This window comes from Silurus meridionalis, chromosome 1 (genome assembly GCF_014805685.1).
Source record: "Silurus meridionalis isolate SWU-2019-XX chromosome 1, ASM1480568v1, whole genome shotgun sequence".
Lineage (NCBI taxonomy): Eukaryota > Metazoa > Chordata > Actinopteri > Siluriformes > Siluridae > Silurus > Silurus meridionalis.
In genome coordinates this window covers 10,155,846-10,180,760 of record NC_060884.1, presented here as the reverse complement: position 1 = coordinate 10,180,760, position 24,915 = coordinate 10,155,846, and the positions used below count along the sequence as shown (strand labels likewise).

Below are 24,915 nucleotides of genomic sequence, written 5' to 3'. Positions count from 1 at the left end.
AGCCACGTTAAATCAAATCCATCGGAGTGGTCTGAACACACGCAATGGAAGTACGCAGAAAATCTGACTTTTTGCACAAAGGAGTTAACATGGATGTGGAATGTTTAAAGGCTTTAGGAAACATGAAACTTGAGGTAGGCTTGGGATAACTAAATAGAGAAACCCTCCCTATGGATTACTTTCATGTTTTACTGTTCACACATAAGTATACAGTGCCACAGTATTCAAATATCTTTCTCAGAACCTTTTTTCTCACCCTTTCATCCCTTCCACCATTTACTGAAACAGAACCCTTGTTAATGAAATTTGGTACAGGTGTGTGATTCTTACCACTCACATCCCCCAACTCCGCCCGCCGTTCTCAAACCAGCTTTTGACCACTCCCATTCCACAATTGTCAATATTGCAAATTTGGCTTGAATTTTGATAGTTACCTAGAAATTGTGTAACATATTGAAGAGTAAAACTTTTTTTTTTTTTACATTTTTGTTAGTTTAGCAATTTTCCAAATGTCATAAAGCCACAAATTGTGGATGAACAATAAACAGGGATTAACAGAATTTAGGTTTATATAGGGTTTTTTTAATCTGTTCCCCAAACTTGCCCAATTTCACAGTAACAGTTCTGCAAAATAAATGAACAAATAGTGACGGGTGGTTTTGAGTGCATTTATGTAACTCTTGCCTACTTTTCTGATTTGTTTTAACCTGGGAATTTTTTAATTTAACTGTGCTTGGCCCAGAAGGGTACAATATCCAAATATCCAAGTATAGAGAGTTCAATCAGTCATAATGATGAACTTTACACTTCTCTCACACACAAACACACTCAAACATAACCTTTCTTTATCGGGGTTGGCAAATTTAAAAGGTCCATATTTTATCAATCTATAGGTTTAATTTACACTAGTGGTGAAGTATAATTCAGAGTGAAAGGACACAGGGTAAATGTTCAAGTCGTAGAAGCAAGAGTACCAGTGTTTACTGGCCAGGTTACTGTAGAAACATGAGGTGTTGAGTTACCCAGGCACTGCAGGATCGACTGAATAACATGCTTTTGTACTAAACAGAGCAGTATTAACTTTAGAGTGAAGCTTTTAAAGACTCCTGTTTCCTTTTACTACAGCTATGATATTTTGAGCTAAAAACAATGATGGAAAGAGTACACAGTGAGCAAAAGTACTGATGTTGTTGTAACGGTTCGCATAAAGAAACACACTTTAGTAGGTGTAAATAAAATGTCTAAAACACTACTTAATTTTTTTGTCTGTTTGTTTTTTACATTGTGAAAAAGGAGAAATGCCAAGGTGAACACCATCTCTCACCACTACTATCTTGTATATAAACTCAACATTAGCTGTTTTGATTCATTAGCTAGCTAGTCATTTCATCAATGTTTCCAACACCATTTCTAGCTATTATCAGTAACCTGAACACGACTGGCAACCATGGAAGTGATATCTTACATTTTATACAAAGCTTTTACACTGTAAAGTGGCATAAGATCTGGCAAGCTAGTATACCTTACACAGATAGCTAATGTTTTTATTTATTTTATTTTTTTTTATGGGGTTTGGCTAACAGCGTTTGTGGAACATACTGTTTTGTAGATTATCAGTTTTTACAGTATACAGTTTTTTTTTAAGCATTCGAAGATCAAACTGAAGATACTCAATATATTGTTTATACTGTATTATATTTTGCTGCTGCTGACTAAGCATATAATTTGCCTAGTCATGTGGGGTATTTTTAACTTTGTAATGGTGATTTGAAACAATTGTAGTTATATATTTACATTGGGAAAAAAATATATATACAAGCTATAATAAACATAATGTTACAGTGAGCCATGTACTGAAGCACTGTAACAATAGTTAATACTTTCCAACCCTGATAAAAGTTAAAGCCAACTGCTATTAACTCTTAGTGGAACTTAAAAATCTTTAGCAGGTTCTCTTTAACAACTACAGAGGGAGCCACAGTCTATCTTCAAACAAATGAGAAGTCTTGCAAATGATCATTCTATAATGTACCAGAAGTGCTAATTAAATGTCATTGCCATGTATTTGTAGTATTCCTATTCCTACATCATATACATGCAATAAAGCCGAATAAAATATGTGCAGCTATAACGTGAACAGGTTAATCAATCGATTTAATCAATCATTTTTCCTGGTTATACACAATTTTCACAAATTTTTCTGACTAAGATTATATAAACATAGGGGCTGCCTACCACAGATTGCACCACATAAAGCCATACTGCATCACTTATCACAATATGTTTTCACATTTTTTCTCCTTTTTTTTCTTCATTATTAATGTAATGATCACATAAGAGTGCAAGAAAGGGCTCCAGCATGACTAATGATATTAAGACTAAAAGGGAGAGGCAGAAGGTAACACAGACATGAGTGAAACCCTGGACATAAAGCCACCAGTTGGTCCACCAGCAAAAAACCTGTATGAACATTTTAATGAAGTTGGTGGGTTGGTTATTGACAGCATTCAAACATCCCAGTTCACCAAAACACTTTATGCCCTCCAGAGAAAAATATAACTATTGAAAAAAGGTTTGACTAAACAAATATGTTTATGCAAAACAAACAATAAAACAAATACTAAACACATAAGATAAAAAAAAAATCCTCATATTTAATGTGAAATGCAATTTCTTCATTATGTAAAATGATTCAAAATATGGGCACATACCTGTTCATCTTCAACATCGTCTATGTTTACATCTTGTGTTAAATAGTAAAATGTCTACCAATTTACCAGTTAAACTAATCATCAATTACAATTAGTAAATTAAGATGAATATATACAGTATAAATACTGTGCATGACATAAATGTATATGAATCCTTGAACAATGAACAATTTACATTAGCAATGGCATTACAAATGTGAAATACAGTGAAGATGGCACAAGTATTTGGCTCTGCAAAAGAATTGTTTATTTTGAGACAAAGTTACTTCCTATATTGCAGTACTAGATATGTGTAAAACCCTTCAGTGGTTTTAGCATTCTAGAGATATACAACTCCATTGTGTATATGAATATTGGTAGATATACTGTATTCAGGTGTGACAATTTGTTAATTCATTCATTTGTTATGAAAGAAGATTTCAGTCAGCATCTTATGGTCAACCTCTGCTCTTGCTCCTGCTATGCCTCAAAAATGTCTTCTACATTTGGAGTGTTTCTACCTAAAACCAAAATGAACATCATTAGGTATGGAGCTACACAAAATTGCCTGCAATATTGAAGTGAGGAACAGATAATGCAAAATGATTTTTATAAATACAAAAGACATCAACCCACATTGTTGTCAAACTTCTTAAATAGTTATAGTGTAAACAGATGTCATTAGAGTGGCATAATTAGTTAAATGGAGTTTATATTTATGAGACTATACCTTAAATAAACTCACTTTAATCTCACTAAGACCGAAAAGCTATCAATATTAATTCAAAACAAAGTTCCAGAAAAAAAATGTTTCTTCCTAGAAGGAATCCACCAAAGATTAATGCTTTTTCTAACTTCTTCACAGTTAGAAGAACAGCTGTTAATAGGACAACCGCAGTCTAGATACTCCAGACGGATAAGCTTTATAAAAGAATAGCAAAAAAGAAATAGCCTGCCTTGTCCTAAAAAAAAGTGCACACAAAATAGCATGTCAAAATAGGTTCAAAATGGACTTTTACACAGTCTGTTACTTCTGGTGGAAAGCCAAGTATTTAAAAGGCATATACTCTGTTGTAATATACAATGGTTTAACTAATTTGGAACTTTTATCTGGTACTGTATCTAGAATGCATAGTATACACATAGTATGAATCACAAATCTGTAATGTGCAAATGTATAAGAATTGCACAAAGCACAGACCATAATCCAATGAAAATCTTTGAAAACACTTATTGCTTTTTCAGATGTAAATGCAGCTAAAATGTTTTAAGGTAAAGACCCAGGGGATGAGCAAAAAAAATGGAAACTGTTTAATGTGAAGTTCCCAAAAGAACAATCCAACCATTAACAGATAACCGTTCATGACAAGTGTATAAAGATTTAATCATGTAAAAATCACCCACGAGATCAAAATTACAAAAGATTCTAAAAATGCACCACATAAAATATTCCTGAAAGGCAAAACCGTGAATGGTCCAAAAAAAATAAATACTCAAAAAGGAAAAAAAGGTAGGCAGCGAAAGAAAAAGCAGACAGTAACAAAAGCAAAATCAGTAGCTAGACACTCACATGACAAACAGAAGGACTCAACAATGGATGAAGAAAGGGAAGGGTATAAATATACCAGCAGATCAGTTGGCAGGTTAAAACAACAACAACAAAAAAAAAGAAAGAAAAAAGGAAAAAGAAAAACCCAAAGTTGCTATTGCTATAAATCGTATTTTTTAGCCTTATGCCTCTAGATGATGTGCTTTAACAACACACTCTCCAATGTAAATATATATTATTATTATTATTATTATTATTATTATTATTATTATTATTATTATTATATAATAAAAATACTGCATAAACTTTAAAGTACATATAGTATAGTACATATATATATATTTTTTTCTTTTTTCACACACACACACATATATACATATATATATAAATGCATTATTCTTGTTAAATCCTTCAATTAACCCTTGCAATAAAAGTTTTCACTTCAATTAGATGATTGCTTTATTACTAAACACTATATTGACCTGACAATCACACCCATATGTGCTTGTTATGGATTTCAGACATCCTTTTGAAAATGTTGTACCCTTTACAGTTACAATAACCCAATCTCTATTATATAACATCCCAATTCATCTCTAAGGTGTTTAGTGATTGACGGCAGTGCTCTGTCACAGTCTAAAGTCTCAACGTTTTCCTTATTTCTTTGATGAGAAATAAGAAGTTTATAGTCTTCATCTGAAATAAATATCAGAATCAGAATCAGAAATAGCTTTATTACCAAGTACGCTTACACACACAAGGAATTTGATTTGGTCTCAGGAGCTTATAGTGCAGGAGAAGTAAAGACATAATGTAACAGAATAGTAAACCAGACAGTTATATAATGCAATATATACCCAGTAAAAATGTTGTTAAATAAATGTACAGATGTTATTAACAAGTGTTCAGTTTACAAATAGACCAGTTGGATTCTATGTACAAACGTGTCAGTTATATAGAAGTATTATTCTTCTGGCAGTTAAAACATCAGTCTAGAAACTGACATTATAATTGGTTGCTTGAGCACATTGGCCTTTGGACCCATAAGTTTTTAAGTTAAACTTTTTGAAGATACCATTCATCATTGTGACTAATGTGTTCTTAGTGCTTGTTTTTCTGATGTTTTTTTTTTTCGTGTGGTGGCCTCTGGCAATAAGCTGCCAGTGGTTTGTTATGTAATTCTTGGAACACATTATGCAAACACCATTAAACCGCTGATTCTGATATTCTGAAGTATTCAGAATTAATTGTATATTGATTGTATGTACAGTAATAGAAATTATAGTGGAGCACTTTGGATTTGTTTTTTATGTAGATAGAAAGAGGACATGAATTCTACTGAAGTATGTACAGTTTTCCAATCTCTCCTACTGTCTGTGTGAAGTTTGTATGTTCTTCATGTGTATGTGTTTGCATGGGTTGCATCAAGTTTCCTCCAATCTCCTAATAAGGAATAAAAAAGGCTTGTCAGGTCTACAACAACCACTTTACTAATGGTGTATGCTGCAGTATGCTGTTGCATTTATTTATTTATATATTGCTTGATTGATTAATTGCTTCCATGGATCATACTTGTTTGGGGGCATCCTATAGATCAGATTGAGATCTAATTATAGTAATCCCCGTTTATCGCTGTGGTTACGTTCCAACAGTGGTGGGTGGTCAGGGCCAGCAAGGCCTTCTCTGCTGGCCTAAACACTATCAGAAGCACTGACATACATTTACAACATAAATTCTAACATTAGTTTCATGAAATTGTATTTATTTATTCCCAACAGTTTATTCTCTTCATTTCATAGCGCTTCTCTTGGCTGCACTGCTTCCAGTACGTGTATGTGGATGTATTTGTCCGAACAGATTTCAGCCTCTATGTGCTGCCATGTCAATCTAATCTGCCCAGGGCCTGCGAAGTCAATACTGCTGGCTCTTTGACCATTGAGAATATTACCAACGGGTCTGTTTCTTTAACCAATCAGATTTCATATTCACCTCACAGGGCCATCTAGTTGGCCCAGAATAGCTCAGCATTTTTCCGTCCTCTGATTGGTTGTTCAGAGTGAAACTGTTACAGCCAAGTTCGACTGGCAAAACACGTGTGTAGCGCGCTGCACACATTAATACATCTGTAATATTCTTTTTTTAATGCCTACGGAGAAAGAGACAATGATTTGGTCTCGGATATACTTAAAAATCCATTTTCAAGAAAAGCTAAACATCGTGAGGAGAGGTCGGCCAACCCCGAAGCTAGTTAGTGTGTCTCAGCCCAGGAAGGGGTTTGTTCTCCACTTCCAGACCAGTGAATACAAGCAGTACTACTGGCTTACAGCCTCTGAGGAGCGGATTTTGGATTTTATTTACATTTTTAATGTTTTTGTCATGTTATTAGACAAATGTTGATTCTTAACTGCTCCAGATGATGTAGGTGTACAGTTGCGGTTGTAGTGTAGAGGTTTGAAACTTGCTTTAGTAAAATGGCATTCAACCTCCATATGCGAAATGCCTTTCTCTCTGTAATGCCACGTGTTGTTATATTGCATTTTTGTATAGTATCGATGGTTTCTATAATTGCGACGTGATAATGGTGGTATTAAAAGGTGGATTAAGTCGGGTAAGTAGGCCCAGGTACCAAATGCACAATGTAGGCCCGCCACTGCGTTCCAAAACCACACGCAGTAAATGACAAACCGCCATAAACGGACGCCATGCCAAAAAATGCTATTTTATGTATACAGTACTGTACTTTATTAACATTTTACTTCATTTTATAACTGATAATTATATTTTTTATTAATAAATTGAAAATTATTAAAATAAATATATTTTAACAAAAACTCAATAAAAACAATTCACTATAATTTTTTTGGTCTATCGTGCTATCCGAGAGAGACCGGGAAAATCAGCCAAAAAAATTTGTTATGTGACAAATGCAATTGCGCGATAAAACCGCGGGCACGAGATTCGAACCGCGGTAAAGCGGAGGATTATTGTAATACTTTTTGAACTCGGTGTGTCAGAAAGAATTATCCTTTGAATGAGGAAAATGTCATTAGGGAATACTGTTACCAAGAAGGGGTGTACTTGGTCTGCAATGTGTAGATAGGTGTTATGTGTCAAAATAACATCCACATGAATTGCAAGACCTAGGTTTTCAAAATAGAACATTGCTCCGGGCATCATACTGACTCTGCTGATTTGCTTTTACCTCTACCACAGGCAAATGACGCATTTCACCATTCACATGATGAAACTATGATTCATCCATGATCCAGATCTCAACATGATGTTCATGTGACTAATGTGTGTGCTTTTGTCAGTGGTCAGGGGTCAGCATGGGATTCTCTGACTTGTGTGTCTTCTGACACCTTTCTATTATAGTCAGAATTAGCTTTTTCAGCAATTCAGTCTGGACAGGTTAGCATTTGTTCCCATGCAGCATTGTTAGTACCAGGAACACCCCAACATTTTACCTTCCTGCATGTGTTTCCGAGGTAGGGGAAAACACTAAAGTAACCTCATGACATGTAAACTGCACACAGAGACATTTACATTCAAGAGAATTCTCTTCTAAGATATTTGGCAGACATTCTCCATAGTATCCACATTACTGCATGCAAGCAAACCTCATATGCTATGGTTCCTATTACCACGTAGCCCTATATGATATGATATGATATGATATGATATGATATGATATGATATGATATGATATGATATGATATATGATATCATATCATATGATATATGATATAATAAGTAATAATAAACTGCAAAATATATTAAAGTATTAAATAATAATACTGCTGCATATAAGACAGTGCAGTTCAACAGTTCAACAAGTTCAAGTTTTTATCCACAAGAAAAGACTGATTTGCAAAATGAAGCTGAGTAAAAAGTACGATATTTGACTTTGAAATGTAGTGAAGTTAAAATAAAAGTCTTCCCAAATGGAAATACTTTCTTTAAAGATACGTGAAAAAGCTACTTAAGCACAGCAACTAATTACATTTACTTCCTTACTATCCACCACTGTTAAAAAAAAAAATGTCCCATCGGGTCTTCAGACAGCGCCAATTATAGACACCCATCAGATGTAATAATAATATTCCTCTGAAATTTTTAAAATTTGTATCAGTATAGTCCCTAATGACCTTTTAGGATTTTGTTTTTGAGAACAATAGAGGATATACCATGGGATCAACTTTTGAGTCATTTCATCACAGTCTTTCAACCATAATCCCATTGACTTTTAAAGAATTTGCTCTCTGAGTTTTGAATACTTTATTTGAATCTTGCCCTTTCTTATCATTCAGTCCAGACTCACACATTATAGGGAAGCCATTCTACTAACTCTTAACTGACCAGTCATCAAATGAATGCTGAATGACTTTACATCCCACAATCCCACATTAGAATTCAAATCACATAAAAAGTGGTCTGTTCACCACAGCACAAAGGGGGTGTCTCTGGTATTAATCACTAAACAGACTACAGAAAGGAAACTGTTTGACAAAGAGAGAAGGGAAGAGCTAAAAAGGGCAACAGCAAAACAAAACAACCACAAAGAATGAAGCACTTCCTTAAAGTCAAAGACAGACATTAATGCTGACTTCTGCTTACATCAGATATTTGGCTTATTCCAACAAAAAAAATAATAATAAAATTGTTTACCAAATAATGCAAAATCAAGTAAGATAAATTTTTAAAAAGTGTTTTAATAAGAAAAACTATTATTAATACATTTCTTTGTGTTTTCTGACAGAAGCCTAGTTTGTTTGTTCTGTGTCAGTTGTCATGTGCTTTGGCAAATGCATTTAAATACAGTGTAACTACACTTTCAAGTGTTCCCTGTACTAGGACCAGTCATTCAGGTGTGTCAGGTTTTTACAACTCTATCCTGATAATGTCAACCATAGCCTTATTTACTATTCAAATGAGACGGTTTCCATTTATAAAGCTGTTTCACATGTAGAATCACAGAGCCTGTGCGTAGACTGGTTTGAAAAGTAATTAAGAGATTTATAGAATATCTGTGTTAAGATGATCACTTCTTGAGTGCAATCAACTAATGCTAACATAAAATGAACATATAAGTACATTTTATTGCGACCAAGATAAAAAAAAAAAACCCTGTCAGGTGAATGATTATGAATCATGAGATCCTAACCTGTATTAAAAAACATTCCTGCTCAATCACTTTCCGTTTCCGTGTGGCAGTTAATTTGGACCTCATTCCAGGAACCCTGGGCAAAGGAATAATTTGCTTTGAACAAATAAAACATTGTAATTACATAAATAGTAATACTTCTATCTTTGATTTAGTATTAGTCTTCATTTTATTATTGACATACATATACATTATATTGTACAGTGATACTTTTTGATGAATGTATGCTATGTATTCACCTGGTAAGTGAAGATGTAATATGCCTTTTTTAGAACATTATACATATCTATTGATAATAAATTAGATACATTCAGAAAAAGATTTCTGTCAAAAACCTAGAGTACCATTATAAATACTCTGACCATCACACCTGAAACCAGCCCGGAAAACTTTTTAATCTGTGAGGCAGATTAAATAGAAATAGAGGAAATTCAGCACAACTGTAACAATCCGAAAGACTGGTCATCCAACAAAAAACACTGTTCAGAAATCCATTCAAAATATTTCTGTAAAGCTGCTTTGTGATGTCCATTGTTACAAATTTTAATTGGAAACTAATAATTCTCTGTAAATAAAATATTAAAACTATATTGTTTTTGCGTCATTTGTTTCATTGTAGAGTTTTAGAGGACGATTTGATCATATTTAATTCAAACAAGCTCTTTCTTCTACTTTGAAGTAGATTCATTTTATTTTCATGACTATGAAAATTGTAGATTCACACTGAAGGCATCAAAACTATGAATTAACACATGTGGAATTATATATGGAATTATATACATAACAAAAAAGTGTAAAATAACTGAAAAATGTCATTCTAGGTTCTTCAAAGTAGCCACCGTTTGCTTTGATTACTGCTTTGCACACTCTTGGCATTCTCTTGATGAGCTTCAAGAGGTAGTCACCTGAAATGGTCTTCCAACAGTCTTGAAGGAGTTCCCCGAGAGATGCTTGGCACTTGTTGGCCCTTTTGCCTTCACTCTGCGGTCCAGCTCACCCCTAAACCATCTCGATTGGGTTCAGGTCCGGTGACTGTGGAGGCCAGGTCATCTGGCGCAGCACCCCATCACTCTCCTTCTTGGTCAAATAGCCCTTGATGCCTTCAGTGTGACTCTACAATTTTCATAGTCATGAAAATAAAGAAAACTCTTTGAATGAGAAGGTGTGTCCAAACATTTGGTCTGTACTGTATATATGAATATATGTATTAAAACTATATAAATAACCCCATCTTTTTGATATTCCATTAAGTAAGGGTACTCTCACAGTCTGCTTGTAGTATTTAAAGTTCTACACTTATTGGTACTTAGGTATTAGGTATATATATATATATATATATATATATATATATATATATATATATATATATATATATATATATATACTATAGGTATCAGCTATTGTACCTAGAAGGTACAAGAATGAAACAACCAAGCTAAAATTTACAGCAATATTTTTAAACTGTGAGTAAAGTAATTAGAGAGATTATTAAAAACATGGCCAGCCAAATTTTACAGAGTGAGCATTGGGGTAACTTCACTTCAGTATCTTTGCAGTGTGAAACTGGACAAGACTTGTTCATTGGAAGCCCTACATCATAAAGGTGGTTGGACATAAAACATATCATCTCTCTCCCTCTGTGTTCTGGCAGCCACCTTCTAATTCGCACACATTTTTATTATACTCAGCAATGGGGTACTTCATACAACTCTGTTTAAAGTAGTAACTGACTGTAACTGTAATTACGTATAGCATCCCTTTTTTACTGGGACATAAGCTCAATTAGTATTTTGTTGTGCCCCAGTGATATTCCCCTGATAAACCTTTATGTGGTACTGTAGAGAACAGTAGATTCAGGGGTATATATCTCTGACAAAAGGCACTGCTATTCATTTGAACATTATCATTTACATCATTTGAATTATTTAAAACATGAAGGCAGATTGTGTCTGCAGATGAAGCAAAAATATCCTGCACATCCTCTTCAATCTTATGCCTCCCTGCCCCCACTGTGTTCCTTGTTCCTTAACTTTTTCCTGTGGAAACCTTGACTTAGCAGTCATATGATAATTAATAATAACAATGACATTGTAGCAGGGTAGAGGTGACTACAAGGCAGATAACTAAACATTTATAATGAGTATTATGTGAAATTGTATTTAGTTGAATGAGGACATACTATTTTCCAGATCTAAAATATTTGCCACAAATGTTATTGTTCATTTAGGGAAGTTAGTTTATTCACAAAATTACTATTTTTGCAAATTTAATGTTTTACAGGTTTTACAAAAATGTTTTAGTTTCTATTGCAAGGAGAGATCTATTTACTACTAGTCCTTAATCAAACACTTCTGTATTTGACAGACATGAATTCATTTCAATTCAATTTGTTTAGGCATGTACCTAAAATCTGCATGACAGTGGTTTAAACGTTAATTTCAGTTTCAGTGGCTTCTTCCAGTATACTGACTTGTAGTTGTGTAAACAAAAAAAATGATGATTTTGTTTGGGGAACTTTGACAGACTAGAATTTTAAAGGGTGGATTTTAAATGTAATGAAAATGTTATATATCTGTTTTCTACAGCTTTCTTCATATGTCAGTGTTTTATTGTTATGGGTCTTTGTATTGCTTGTCCTTTTAAACTGAGTGTATACCTGTGTGTATTTATTTCAGGAATTTTTTAAGAAATTAGAAATGGTTAAGAATCATGTATAATTATCAAACATATTTGAGTTAATGTTGATGATGTAAAATGACCAGGTTAAAGGTGTTCAAACAATAACCAGTTTTGATCTGAAAAATTTTTATATGGGCAAATTTAGCAAAGACTTTCAATTTATACTTACATTAATGTTTATACATTATATAATCGACATAAATAAATAAATGCATACATACATACTTACATACATACATAAGTTTGTACAGGGCCCTGTGCAGTAGTGATCGTTTTCCTGAAATGCCTGTGATCAATTAATACAGAAAAAAAACATTTACTGAACTAATGAAAACTTGACATCAAGATTGCAATATATAATATAATGTAACTTTTTTTTTTTTTTTAATACTGATTATCATTATTTTTTACAAAAGATAGGGATGGAAAGCGTTATGGAAATTGGATAGCTTAACTTGTAGTTTGATATCTTGTAATTACTGACATAACAAAAAGACTGGAGAGTAGCTACTTTACAGACAATACAAAATCGGAAATAATACTCCATAGTAAGTATATCACCATGTCATTATAAACGCTTATGATATAGGATTTGCATCGCGTTGCACCTTACACGCTTAAGTTAAGTTTTGTAACACGTGACGAGTCGCGAGTCGTGACCCGTGCGCTCGTGCGCGCATGCGCCAAGCGCACCGGCCAGGGGACCGATACGAACAGCCGGTTCCAACACTCAACACTTGTTCAACTGATTAAAAAGGTTGTGCTTCCGCGTCACGTGACCTATAATTCAAGCTGTGCGAAAAACATATGGTAATTACGAACACACACATACACACAACAGTGAGTGTGTGTTCTGATTGTGTGACGGTTGAGCTTTCGGTAATTGTCTGCTTGTTTTCTGGGCGTTTTGTTTGGAGGGACGAGCTCCCAAGAGCGCATGTCTGTCTGGCTGCTACCTTTCTGGGTCACGTGACCAGTAGGTGGATCCAGCGCATATCTAACTCGACAGGTAAAAAAAAACAAGGTGAGTGAAGAGTCAACATCGGGAAACAGAAATTAAGTAAGCACTTAGTATACTGTACCATGGCTGGGCGCAAGCTCACCCGACTTTCAACCAACTGATCACTAGTAGTGTGTGTTTGTATAAAAAACCTCACAAGACGAGAGCAGCTTTGCGGGGCACCAGCGCGATGTTAAACCCATTAAGCAGCGGGCGCAAAGCTCTGGGGAAGCTCGCGACGCGGGTGGAGGAGGTAAAGAACCCATGGCGGCCCACTTCCACGTTAGAACTGAGCCACAACGAAGCCGCGCGTCTCGCCACGGATGCGCTTCTCGAGTCAGGAGAGAAGGAATACCGACGCGTTCTGACTGATGAGAAAGAGCTCAACTTTCTCTCCTCGATGGAAATCCGCTATATTACCGAGAATGAGGCAAAGACCGAGAATCCCGAGAATGGCACAAACGGAGTAGGAGACTTTGGAGAAGGAGACGCGGTGTCAGAGCTCACTTCGGGAACTTATTTCCCCATGATGTCAGATGAAGAGCCGCCCATGCTGGCGCTCGGCTGGCCCGAAGTGCCCAACCGCCACGGGCCCTGCGAGACTAAGATCTACTTCCAAAGAGACAAGTCGCACAATGTCAAAGATGTGGTCCGATCGCTGATCAGTAAAGCTAAGAAGGTAAGAGACACAATGGGAAGACATTACGCGTCCTCACTAGTGAATGAAATGTTCTGGTAAAAAGGAGTAGGATGTAAATTCTTACAAATAATACGAATATTAAGTTTAATACAGCTGTCACACTAGTAGTGCAGCTCACTCTTCAAACCTCCATCAGCTGTTAGTTGTTTTGCGTTGTTTTAAGGTCAATTTTATGTTTACGTTTACAAATAATTGTATACTTTAATTTTTACATTGAATAGAAAAGAGAAATCTATTCTAAGTTGGCCTTGAGCTATATACACACACATGCAAGTCTGCAGAAAGTTTCACATGCGGCAACTTGCCTTGCTGCCCTGTTATAAACACATGCTAGTGTATCACACACACACACACACACACACACATATATATATATATATATATATATATATATATAAATATAAATATATATACACACACACACACACACACACACACAATATTCCTCTTCCCAGATCATCCCCCAGATGTTTAGCTATGTTTTATTAGAATTTAAAATCAATATTTACAATGACGTGATCTTATAATGAAAACTTGTCACAAGTGCACACCATCTACTTAACTGTCTATAACTACAGGTGGAAATTAAGTATGACAGATAAATAGAATCAATCAATAAATACAAAATATAGTGGAGACGTCAATTTTTTGGTATGGCATTTACTTCTTTCGTTCTAGTCACACCCAGGAAATTGTTTATTGCCCCTTAAACCTGTGCACAGTACGTCTTTAAAATTACATTTACGGCATTTAGCAGACGCCCTTATCCAGACTGACATAAGGGCGTGCTGAGTAGTTTAGTGGTGGTGGGATTTGAACTCAGGACCTTCTGATCATAAGTCTAACGTCATAACCCCCTTCACTTTATGACTTTGTTTACCGGAATAATTAACTACTTCCAGCTAAGTAAAGTGATATCCATAAAACAATCATGCTCATTAAAATAAATACAATTTAAATAGTAGAGCTTACAGTAATTATTGTGTTTGTGAAACAAATGTTAAAGTCTTACAGTATTGCAATTTTTGAGTTCGTCGATGTATGATTTGGGTCACCTTGTTTGTGACAACATGCTGTTTTCCCACAGTATAAATTGCTTCTTTATTTCATGTACAATTCTATATTAATATTAGAAGGTCATTAAAATTTCAATTGGTATTAGTTTTATTGTAGTATCTTCCCAGTACAGTGCAACCTCGATACTCGCGGGGGTTACGTTCAATGACCCCTCACGAGTAACACAAAAATTGCAAGGTTTTGACTCTTTCCTTTTTCAAGGGGAATTGTACTGTACTGTAAACCCAACAAAAATTGTGAATTACTTGTCATAAATGTTTTATTTACTACTTTAAATTAATAATACTATAATAGTTTAAAAAAAATGTATGTAATTTCTTAGTATAAACTCTGTTTTGTATCAAGGTTCCACTGTACTTATTTGTGTCACTACTTTGCATTCTTTTTAATCTGAGTTCATTAGTATTCTATGTATGGATACTGTCATTTGTGTTCTCTGTTCATTGTTGAAATGTTTTTCTTGCAACAAAACTATTTGCTTAAGGGAACAGTTAAGCTGTCTAGCTTTTTAAATCTATCTGTCATAGCTAACTACATAGGTGGTTTTATCTGCATATATTACTTACAAATCTCATTCAAATTCATTTTCATATTCTGGGTTAGTCCATGCATTTTGTTAGCGCAAACTGATTCATGATAGGTCCTTAGAGAAGAGCTGTCAAACATTAAGTAATACAGTATTTATTATGGTGTGCCCCATATTTTCTTTGTGTTTGCAGGTCATTGCCTTGGTCATGGATATTTTCACAGACGTGGACTTGTTTTGTGACTTGCTTGAGGCTTCTCTCAAGCGCAAGGTTCCTGTGTATATTCTGCTTGATGAGAAGAATCTCAGTTATTTCACTGACATGTGCAATACGCTAGACATTCAGCACTCACACTTAAATGTAAGTCATGGCTTTAGCAATGGAATCGAAATTGAAATGTATTCTTTGAATGTGTATTTTACTTTTATTTGCACACTCATTCTGTACACAAATATTTGTGAGCACAGTCTTATTTAGTAAATATTACACGAGTTGGTTGTTCTATTCCGCAGAAGTGGAGAAGAATAAATGAAAGGATGCATTTTTGTTGGAAATATATTATATATTGACATCAGTCAAAGTCTTTAATGAGAACAATACATCAAACAGCATGATGTAAAAAGATTTCCAGCATGTCTATTGTAATAGGTCTTAGGTAATGCACCCTGCTTTAGAGACCCAGTGTGATCTTTGGTGGTAGATTTAATGCAGTATTCTTTATGATATAAAAAATAATAATAATAATAAACAAAAAAATCAATAATATTAATAAACATGGAGAACTAACATAATGTAATTAAATCCTTCAGAATATGCGGATAAGGAGTGTATGTGGAGACACATATTGTACCAAAAGTGGGAAGAAATTTACAGGAGAGGTGCAGGAAAAGTTCATGATAATTGACTGCGAGGAAGTACTAGCTGGATCGTACAGGTAAGACTTTACCACTCAAGATACATTTATGTTCACTTTAATTCTATTGCATCTCTTTAACATGAAAATACAGTTATACCGAGAATTATATAATTGCGGATTGTGGAATCATGAATAAAGCTTTGCTTTATCAGTACCATCAAGTATTATGATCTATAACGTATTTTAAGGCAGAGCAGCCTAAAATTCCTCATAGAAAAGATCTGGCACTGTGAAGTCAGGGTTATAAATATATCCTAAATAAATATATCACCATTCAGTTCAGATTGCTACTAGTTTGATTTTAGAAACATGACAAAGCTCCTTTAGGAAATGAAGGGGTGTGAGCAGAACTTTACTTTGACGTAGCAAGCATGTGTGGATTTAAGAGCTTAGCAATGAAAAGATGACGATTTGGCAACTCCCAGGTCCAGTGTGCAACAGCAGCCTACTGAGGCATTATTTCTGTTTGTCATTGTTGTCACTATACAATAATTGTGACTTTGATACTGACCCCAGGTATTGTGTTACCAAAAATAATACTAAGACACTAAAATGCAACATTTTAAAATAGTTCTCTTTCTCAGGCATTATGATCAAATTTATTTTCTCATTTTTATTCATGTTCTTGCGTATTTTGAACAGCTCTAGAAACATTCCCTCATACAGTCGAAAGGAAAAAAGGACACCTTTTTTTTTATTCTATTTTTGGGAAGTTTTTTTTTTTTTGGGGGGCATGAATAACTGAATAAAATATGGTTTCAGTAAATGGATGATAAACTTCCGCTTCTGTTGAGTTTATTTACATTTATTGTTGCTAAAGGTGGTTCTCAATGTTCCCGAATTACAGGGTGTGTTTATTTTTTTAACTGGTTTCTGTATTGCTACATGTTGAAATCTGTAGGGTTTTTTGATCACCTGATGTTATTTCTTTGTTTTCAGTCCTACGTCCGGACCACATAACTACAGTTGACGTTGTTTAGGCCCTGATAATAAATTATTTGCAATTATGTTATATTTATTGATACACAATTATAGAACTGAAGGAGGTTATATTTGCTCTTTCCTATAACTGTATATGATACTGAATAAAATTTTATGTATAAAATTAATTTTATGTATAAATGAGAAATTCCAATTGCAACCGGTTTGTTGACATCAAGAGATGCCATCATCCAGATACCTAGGTTTTATGTTGGTTTCTTTCTACCTCTCAACAACATGCTAATAGGGGGATTAAGTGGTCTACATTTCAGCTGTGTGTGTCACTTGTGCCATACGTTACAACCTATTTGTCAATTGTGCCATAAGCCCATTAAGGTGTATTCCCACCACACACCCTGTTTTTCTGAGGTAGCCTTCAGAGCCACAAGGTCCTGATCAGGATAAAGTGAAACTGAATAAACATAGACATGATACAGCTGTCTAAACCATTTCTATAAGGATATTAAAAGTTCTGTATGTTTTGAATATTGGTCAGCATAATGTGAAGGATGAGGACGATATTAAAAGCCTTTTACTGTAGTTAATAATACCGTAATTAGTAATTTAGCATTTTTTTTATTATTATTTATCACTGTGCTTCAGCAAACAATACCCTTTAAATTGTGTCATTTGTTATAGTCTGTGGCTTTTTAATGTTATGAGGATATGACATAGTGGTATAGGTAGAGTTTATGCAGTGTCTGGAAAACTGAAGGGTGTTGTTTCGATCACTGACGAAGTGTTATTAATGTTAGCATTACGCTTATGGTTTAGTGGTTGAGTAAAAAAAAAAAGTTTACATAATGGGTGAGGCTTATTAATAAGAGAGGTAAAAAAAAAAAAAAAACTTTAAATAATAGCCCACAAAGTATGGAGGCTGCTAGTAGTGAGAATTGAATACTGATAAAATTATAGAAATTTTAAATGCTATTTTCAATGAGGAAAAAGTAAAGTGGGGTGTGTATTTCTCTAGAGTAGGTTTATGCTTTGTTAAACAACTAAAAAAGTAGTTATAAAAAAAGCGATAAGATCTTATGGGCTTGTGTGGCACCAAAGTCTAGAATGAATGAAATTTGCAATAAGATTATATCTAATAAAGAAAATGTCATTTGGAGCAAAGCTAATGCCAGGCACCATGATGTCACCATAAAAAGTATAGCTAAAAAGTAAAAGCTGAATCACTACTGGTATTTTTAGTTCAGTTCTTGTATTATCTATAAAGTAGAGCATAATGAAATGCTTGCTCACTGTTTAACAATGGCAGTAGAGTAACATGAAACACATCAAGGCAGTGCAAACAGACACAACACAATGCATTAACAGGAAGTTTGTTGAGGCAATAGAAGGATACTGTTAAAAGTAGAGCGAATATTGCCATATGCTAATAACATGCATACAATACCTACAATATTACATGAGTTTAAATGGCTAGTGTTGTTTTTTGTGTGACAAAAGCCAGAGAAAGAAGAGCAAAAACCCTCCTCATAAGAATATTTTTATGGTGCCAGGTATTGATAGAAGGTTTCATGATAAAAGTGAGAAATTCACTTTGTGAGAAATCAGTTCTTCCATGGTAAAAAGACATTTTGCACACACCGCTGTGGTTTTGGTTAGCATGACATTCTGATTGCTTTAAGCCTGGCTTTTATTGTTTTTGGTTTAGTGTTTTTTCCGTTTAATTTTCTGTAGAATGTGTTACTTTTTCTTCTAAATGACATGTAGAGGAAATATGCTCAGAGAAAAATCAGTCATTCTCAAAAAATCTTTGTGGTTTTTTTTTTTTTTTTTCCCCTCCTATTAAAATAAAAACAAAAAAAATGATTTGTGACATATTAAATCACCAGAAAAGCAGAGCTTGGCTTTATTGAATATAACATTCTGATGTCTGTATTCAAACATCATATTATTATAAACATTATGTAACACTAAATACACTAAGTTTACTTAAGCTCACTGTGAGCATGACCGCAGGTTAAAGTCTACCTTGATTGACTGCAATGACTATATTGAAGTGTCTCTATTACAGCTTTAGTGTTTTACTCCTTAAAATAAATGCTGACCAGAAACACATACACAAAATTTTCTTCCAGTCTCTATCAATGAATAAATTGGTGGTGTGGGAGAACTTGGACAGATTGAACACAAGTCGTGCAGATGTATTTTGGATCATTTGCATTGGTCGAATCATCTTCAGCGGTAGACCTGCCAGCAGAGAGTTGCAGTAGTCCAGTCTCGTCATTTCGAGACTGAACAAGCACCTGAACAGCCTGTGTGAATAGAAATGGTCGAATCCTTCTTATGTTCTAGAGAAGAAACTGACAAGAGCCAGTCACATTAGCAGCACGTGAGGAAAAATACAGTTGATTGTCCATGGTAACCCCCCAAGGTTGCGAGCAGTGGGACTCATCCACGATGATATGTCTGCCAGGCATGCTGAGATCTGAACAGAAGCTGTGGTATTTGAGGGAGGGTAGGAGAAGATGAGTTGTCATCAGCATAGCGATGATAAGAAAACCCATGTGAGGATATAACTTCACCAAAAGAGTGAGTGTAGAGAGAGAAAAGGAGAGGACCAAGTACTGAGGCTTGTGGGACACCAGTGGAATGTCCTGGTTTGTGTGACCTTCCAGGTAGGATACACACTATTCCTATTCTGCTCCATGAATTTCTAGGCTCCTGAGGGTAGACAAGAAAGACTTATTGTTGACTGTGTCGAAGGCTGATGAAAGGTCGAGTAGGATTAAGACAGATGACCGCTTGGCTGATCTAGCAGCATGTAGTTTCTTAATGACAGCCAAAATGGCCATCTCTGTGGAATGTGCCACTCTGAAGCCAGACTCGTTGGGGTCTTGGAGGCCCCTCTGCGAGAGATAGACAGACAGTTGGTTAAAAATGTTCTTTCGAAAGAGAGGAGAGAAGTGATCCCGGTCTGTAGTTGTTAATGTCCGATGGATCCAGAGCAAGTTTCTTCAAGTTTTTTTTTCAAGTTGAAAATAGTTGACACATGGCCAGTTGCTCAGGACCCATTGATGATTGTGGTGATGTACGGCAGGATTTCTTGTGAGATGGTCTGGAGCATAGTTAAAGCGATAGGATCCAGTGGGCAGGTGGTGGGATTGCAAGATTGGATGACTTGGATATCGTCTGATGCTAATTTGACAACATAGTGGGGTACCTGGCTGTGTAATCTAGGCAATGCCAGGTTGAAGTGAAGGTCTGGCAGATTTTCTCAATCTTCTTATCAAAGAAGGAGGCAAAGTCTTCAGTAGATGCCTCAAGCTTTTCCTTGTAGAAGAGAATTTGGTCAGGAGTGCATGGTAATAAGTGAGGTCGAGTTATGATTTTTTTCCACATTCTCTCTGCTGATTTAAGTTCTCGCTAATTGCTGCACAGCACTTCTAGTCAGAGGACAGAGGAGGTTCATGGTTAAGGAAAGAGAGAAGAGGAAAGTGTCAGAGCCTAAGGTTAGGGAGGAAAAGTAGTCAGTAAGAGATAAAAGAGTACAGGAAACTACAGAGGTGGGAGAGATGGAGTAGAGGGTACAATGAAATTCTCATAAAATTGTTGTTGGAAATAGTTTTCAGGTAGGATAGGGGGAACAATTATAAAGGAAACCAGGTAATGATCAGAAATGTGAATTGGGGTAGCAGTCATTAATGTAGCTGGGGTAGCGCGAGTAAAAACCAGGACATATTCTCCCTTGTGTGTTAGAGGGCAGCTGTTGAATGTCAGGGAGAAGTAATTCAGAAGAGTCAAAAAGCAAGATGACTGAAGATTGGCAGATATGAGGTCACCAAGAGCTGTCAGAACGGAAAGTGATGAGGAGTGAGTCCATATCTTCTAGGAAGTCTCCAATGAGGACCGTAACTGAAACTGCATGGAATGTGTGTTAAAAAAAAAAAAAAAAAAAAAGGGTTAGATGAGACAAATGGAAAGCTGTGAAATGCCATCTTTGTGACAACAGTAAACCGGTACCACCACCTATACCTGTTCCTCTTGGCAAGTGAGAGAATGCATAGGCAGAAGATAGGGCAGCTAGTGTAGCAGTGTTCTGTGGGGATATCCAGGTCTCAGTAACTCGAAGGCATAAATGGAAGTTAAAGTCAGCTTTCCTTAGAGTAGATTGCCAATTAGAGCCCACCTATCACTGCTGTTTGAGATTGAGACATCAGAGGAGGGTAGATGAGGTTACTGGCAGTGTGACCTCTATTCTGTGGAGGAGAGTTCAAGATCAGTACTAATATAGACACTTAAATATTACTGGCCTGGGCAGGAGAACCTTTAATATAACTAAGCCCTGCCCACAATTTATACCTTAAGTGAGACTGAAACTACCCTTGATGAATCACCTTAGAGATCTTATAAGCACAGACCAACACTATAGAACAATGCTATTTAATATAACAATATCAACTCTAGAATCAACTGAGTTAAGCGGATAATATACAAAAGTCAGAATCCTACCTTACCAGAGAGAATAGATTCAAGTTAAAACTAAAAGCTGCTTCACTTCATCTGGGCCAGGGGCACTTGTCAAGATAGATGGGGAAATGAATAGTTCCAAATACCAGGATCTATTATATATAAGTTACAGTGCATGGTGACACAAAAGGAGTTTGGCCAGGGAATGTAGGCACAAAATTTAATTTGTTAAATTTAATATAGTTTTAGTTTGTTTATACTGTTCAGTATGCCATTTGGGTTGACATTGCTTACATTGCATTTTGTTAAACAAATCATTCTTGTTATTCTAATGTTACATTCTTCTCTTCCAGTTTTACATGGCTATCTGCTCAGGTGCACAGCAACATGATTTTGCACTTTTCAGGACGCATTGCTGAAAGCTTTGATAGGGAATTCCGTTGCCTCTATGCAGACTCGCAAATCATCGAGCGGTTTCATAACCCCGATGAGGAAGGCCTTCCTTACTACAATTACAAAATGGTGACCAACATGGATTTATTCCAAGACAGAGGAGTTAGAGAGAGAGAGAGGACTTTCTCAGAAAACTCCAGTAGCCAGTCTAGCAATAGTGTCTCCAGCATTAAAGCAGCTCCAGGTTTAACCCCTACAGTCTACAAGGTTACCCATGACAAAAAGGACACTGGCACAATCAAGAGTTCAGAGAAGCGAGGTGTTTCAAAAGCAGGACTTCAGAAGCCTCAAGGAAGTCACATTGGCAGAGGATCCCACAATGATTCCCTGCAGAATCCAGTAGGGGAATATTCATCATCGGGAGCAGAAAGGGCCAAACCAGGTGCGTTTCAAACCAACCTCACAGGGCCAACGTCCAAATTTCAAGCCATGGACCTTTATGAACATAAAACCTCTTTCCAAACTGCTGCCAAATCACAACCAACACCTTTAATGGAGAGCAGAACACCCAAAGTGCGTAGTCCTACCAATCCTTTTTTTAACAAATTCAACCTCTTCTCCTCATCATCCAAAGAAAAGGACCCCTATTTATTATATAGGCCACCTCCATATGTTACAGGTTTTGGTGGTCCTGATCTCTCACAAAATGAGCCAGAAAGTAGTCAAAGTCCTCCTCCACCAGCGCCTTTACCCAAGGAACGAGCAGGCCACGATGGCCGAATCACACGTGGAGATGAGAAACGCATGACTTTGGGCCACAGCAAATTAGACCTGGTCAACCACTACAACCAGTTGAAATCAAAGCAGATTTACAGCCGTTTTGAACTAAAGAACAATTGACCTTTTTTTTTCTTTTTTTTAAATCACACCTGGTGTCACTAGTTGGTTTACTTTTACTCCTGGGCAAGACATTTTTCTGCAGGCTTAAATTGTACTGGAATGTGGTATTGTGTGTGTTTTTTTTTGTTACACAAGGAAAAATATAAAAACTGTCAGTTGACAGACTGTAAATTTTGTGACTGTTTTTTTCTACCAAGTTCACGATTTACAGTTAGTACTGTGTAAAGTCTATATGTATATGATTTTGGTGTATAGCATTGCTTGATTGGCACATTTTTTAAAATTGGTGTTGCTTCAACAATACCACTTGTACTTCTTGTGGTAAGCAAGAATGGTGGTAGCAACATGGTATTAATCTCTTAGGTGGAACAGTTTTTTCTTTATTTGAGATTTTGCATTCCTAAGTTTGTAGTCTTCCAGATGTCCATGTGTTTTTATACTGTGACATTCTTTGACTTTTAAGAAACTAGTCATTCACACGTCTGCCATTACATTATACTGTCACTCAAACAGTTTTTTTTTTCTTTTTCACATCATTTTATGTAAAGTCTACAGACTGTTGTGTGTGAAAATCTCAATCCAGCCCTCTGGCACAAACAACGATGCAATGTTTATAACAACAGAGATCACGCATGTTCCTCGTTTGCTGGATGATGTGAACATTAACTGAAGCTCATTTACTTGCATGATTTTATGCATTGTGCTGCTAAAACATTATTGGCTGATTGTAAATAACCGCATAAATGAGCGTTTGCTGAAGGTTAAAGTATATGGTAAATATGTAACAATACTGCTGTAAAGATCAGTTTAAGTGAGAGTATGAATGTCTTTAGTTATTTATGTGAGGTTGAAGCAAGTCAATAAAATAAACCCTGTTAATAATAGTGTGAATAAAACATCATGTACATTGTGACTCACAATACTAATTTGACCATGCTGATGGTGTGCCTACACTGGAAATACCAGAAGTGAGTCAGCAGGAAGATGTTAATTTGCATTGTTTTGTTCTTGGTTTTAACCATTCTGCTACTGGTTTTCACAAAAACTCTTTCTTGAAAAATTTGCAAAAATACTAATGCAGAGTTTGACCCTTTTTATTTTAGCTTGGTATGCTTTTGTGTATTGGGTGAGGAGTTATACTATCCTTCTTTTGTCCAAAGTTTAAAAGATTGTCAGTTGTCTCATTTGCATTGATAATTGTTTATTGAATTTTGATTTGAATTCTCTGTGAGCACAGTAAGACTACAAGTATTGTACAAAAGTATTTCTGGTCTTTTATGTTCTTACTATGTCAGGTAAATAAAAAAGTAGTGTAAATAATATTCAAAATGTTATGCCTGATGCAAGAATAAATATTTGAAAATTTGAATATTTGTCCCATGAAAAGCAAAGAAGGTGTGTCTATATGCATAAGTGGCAGGGCAAATACGTGGACACTTGTTGCTGTGATGTGTTGAATGCCAGTCAGACTAGAAAACTTGCATTCTGCACATAGTAGCATGCCTGCCTAAGCGCTTGTCATCAACCCTATTCTTATTTAATAATTATGAATGTCTGTAACCTTTTTCCTTGTTTCACATACAATTAAGTCAGGCCTCTTCAGTAATGGGTTTTTATTTCCCTGCAATGTTTCCTGTTTAAAATAATTGTGAACTCCTATCAGCTGTAATGTGAAAACCACTGAGATATGAAATGAAAAAAATTGTTAAGGGATAACTTGTGATTTCTAATTGACTGGATCAGAGCATCTCTGAAACAGTGGGTCTTGTGGAATGATCCAGGTATGCAGTTAAATGTCCACATATACGCAAAACTTCTGCAACTTGCTTAAAGACAAAACTTTTTAAATTCTTTATACAATTTGGATTTTGATTACTCTTTTGGAAAGAATGTGAAAGTTTTATTAATGTGTTGCAG

At 35.5% G+C, this 24,915-nt stretch overlaps 1 protein-coding gene across 1 annotated transcript; it reads left to right on the top strand.

Annotated features, from left to right (window-relative positions):
- The first annotated feature begins 12,769 nt into the window (after nucleotides 1–12,769).
- On the top strand, nucleotides 12,770–24,320 carry fam83c (family with sequence similarity 83 member C). The gene is made up of 5 exons (XM_046855233.1): nucleotides 12,770–13,106; nucleotides 13,243–13,761; nucleotides 15,579–15,746; nucleotides 16,196–16,320; nucleotides 22,059–24,320. The coding sequence occupies exons 2-5, from the start codon at nucleotides 13,273–13,275 to the stop codon at nucleotides 22,996–22,998; spliced, it is 1,722 nt and encodes a 573-aa protein (XP_046711189.1). The 5' UTR covers nucleotides 12,770–13,106; nucleotides 13,243–13,272; the 3' UTR covers nucleotides 22,999–24,320.
- Nucleotides 24,321–24,915: the final 595 nt, after the last annotated feature.

What these genes read in the sequence shown, in the direction of transcription:
- fam83c (XM_046855233.1), top strand. Translation starts at nt 13,273, where the DNA reads ATGTTAAACCCATTAAGCAGCGGGCGCAAAGCTCTGGGGAAGCTCGCG. An exon ending in TGATCAGTAAAGCTAAGAAG is followed by an intron (nt 13,762 to 15,578) that starts GTAAGAGACACA and finishes TTGTGTTTGCAG; the next exon opens with GTCATTGCCTTGGTCATGGA. An exon ending in GTACTAGCTGGATCGTACAG is followed by an intron (nt 16,321 to 22,058) that starts GTAAGACTTTAC and finishes CTTCTCTTCCAG; the next exon opens with TTTTACATGGCTATCTGCTC.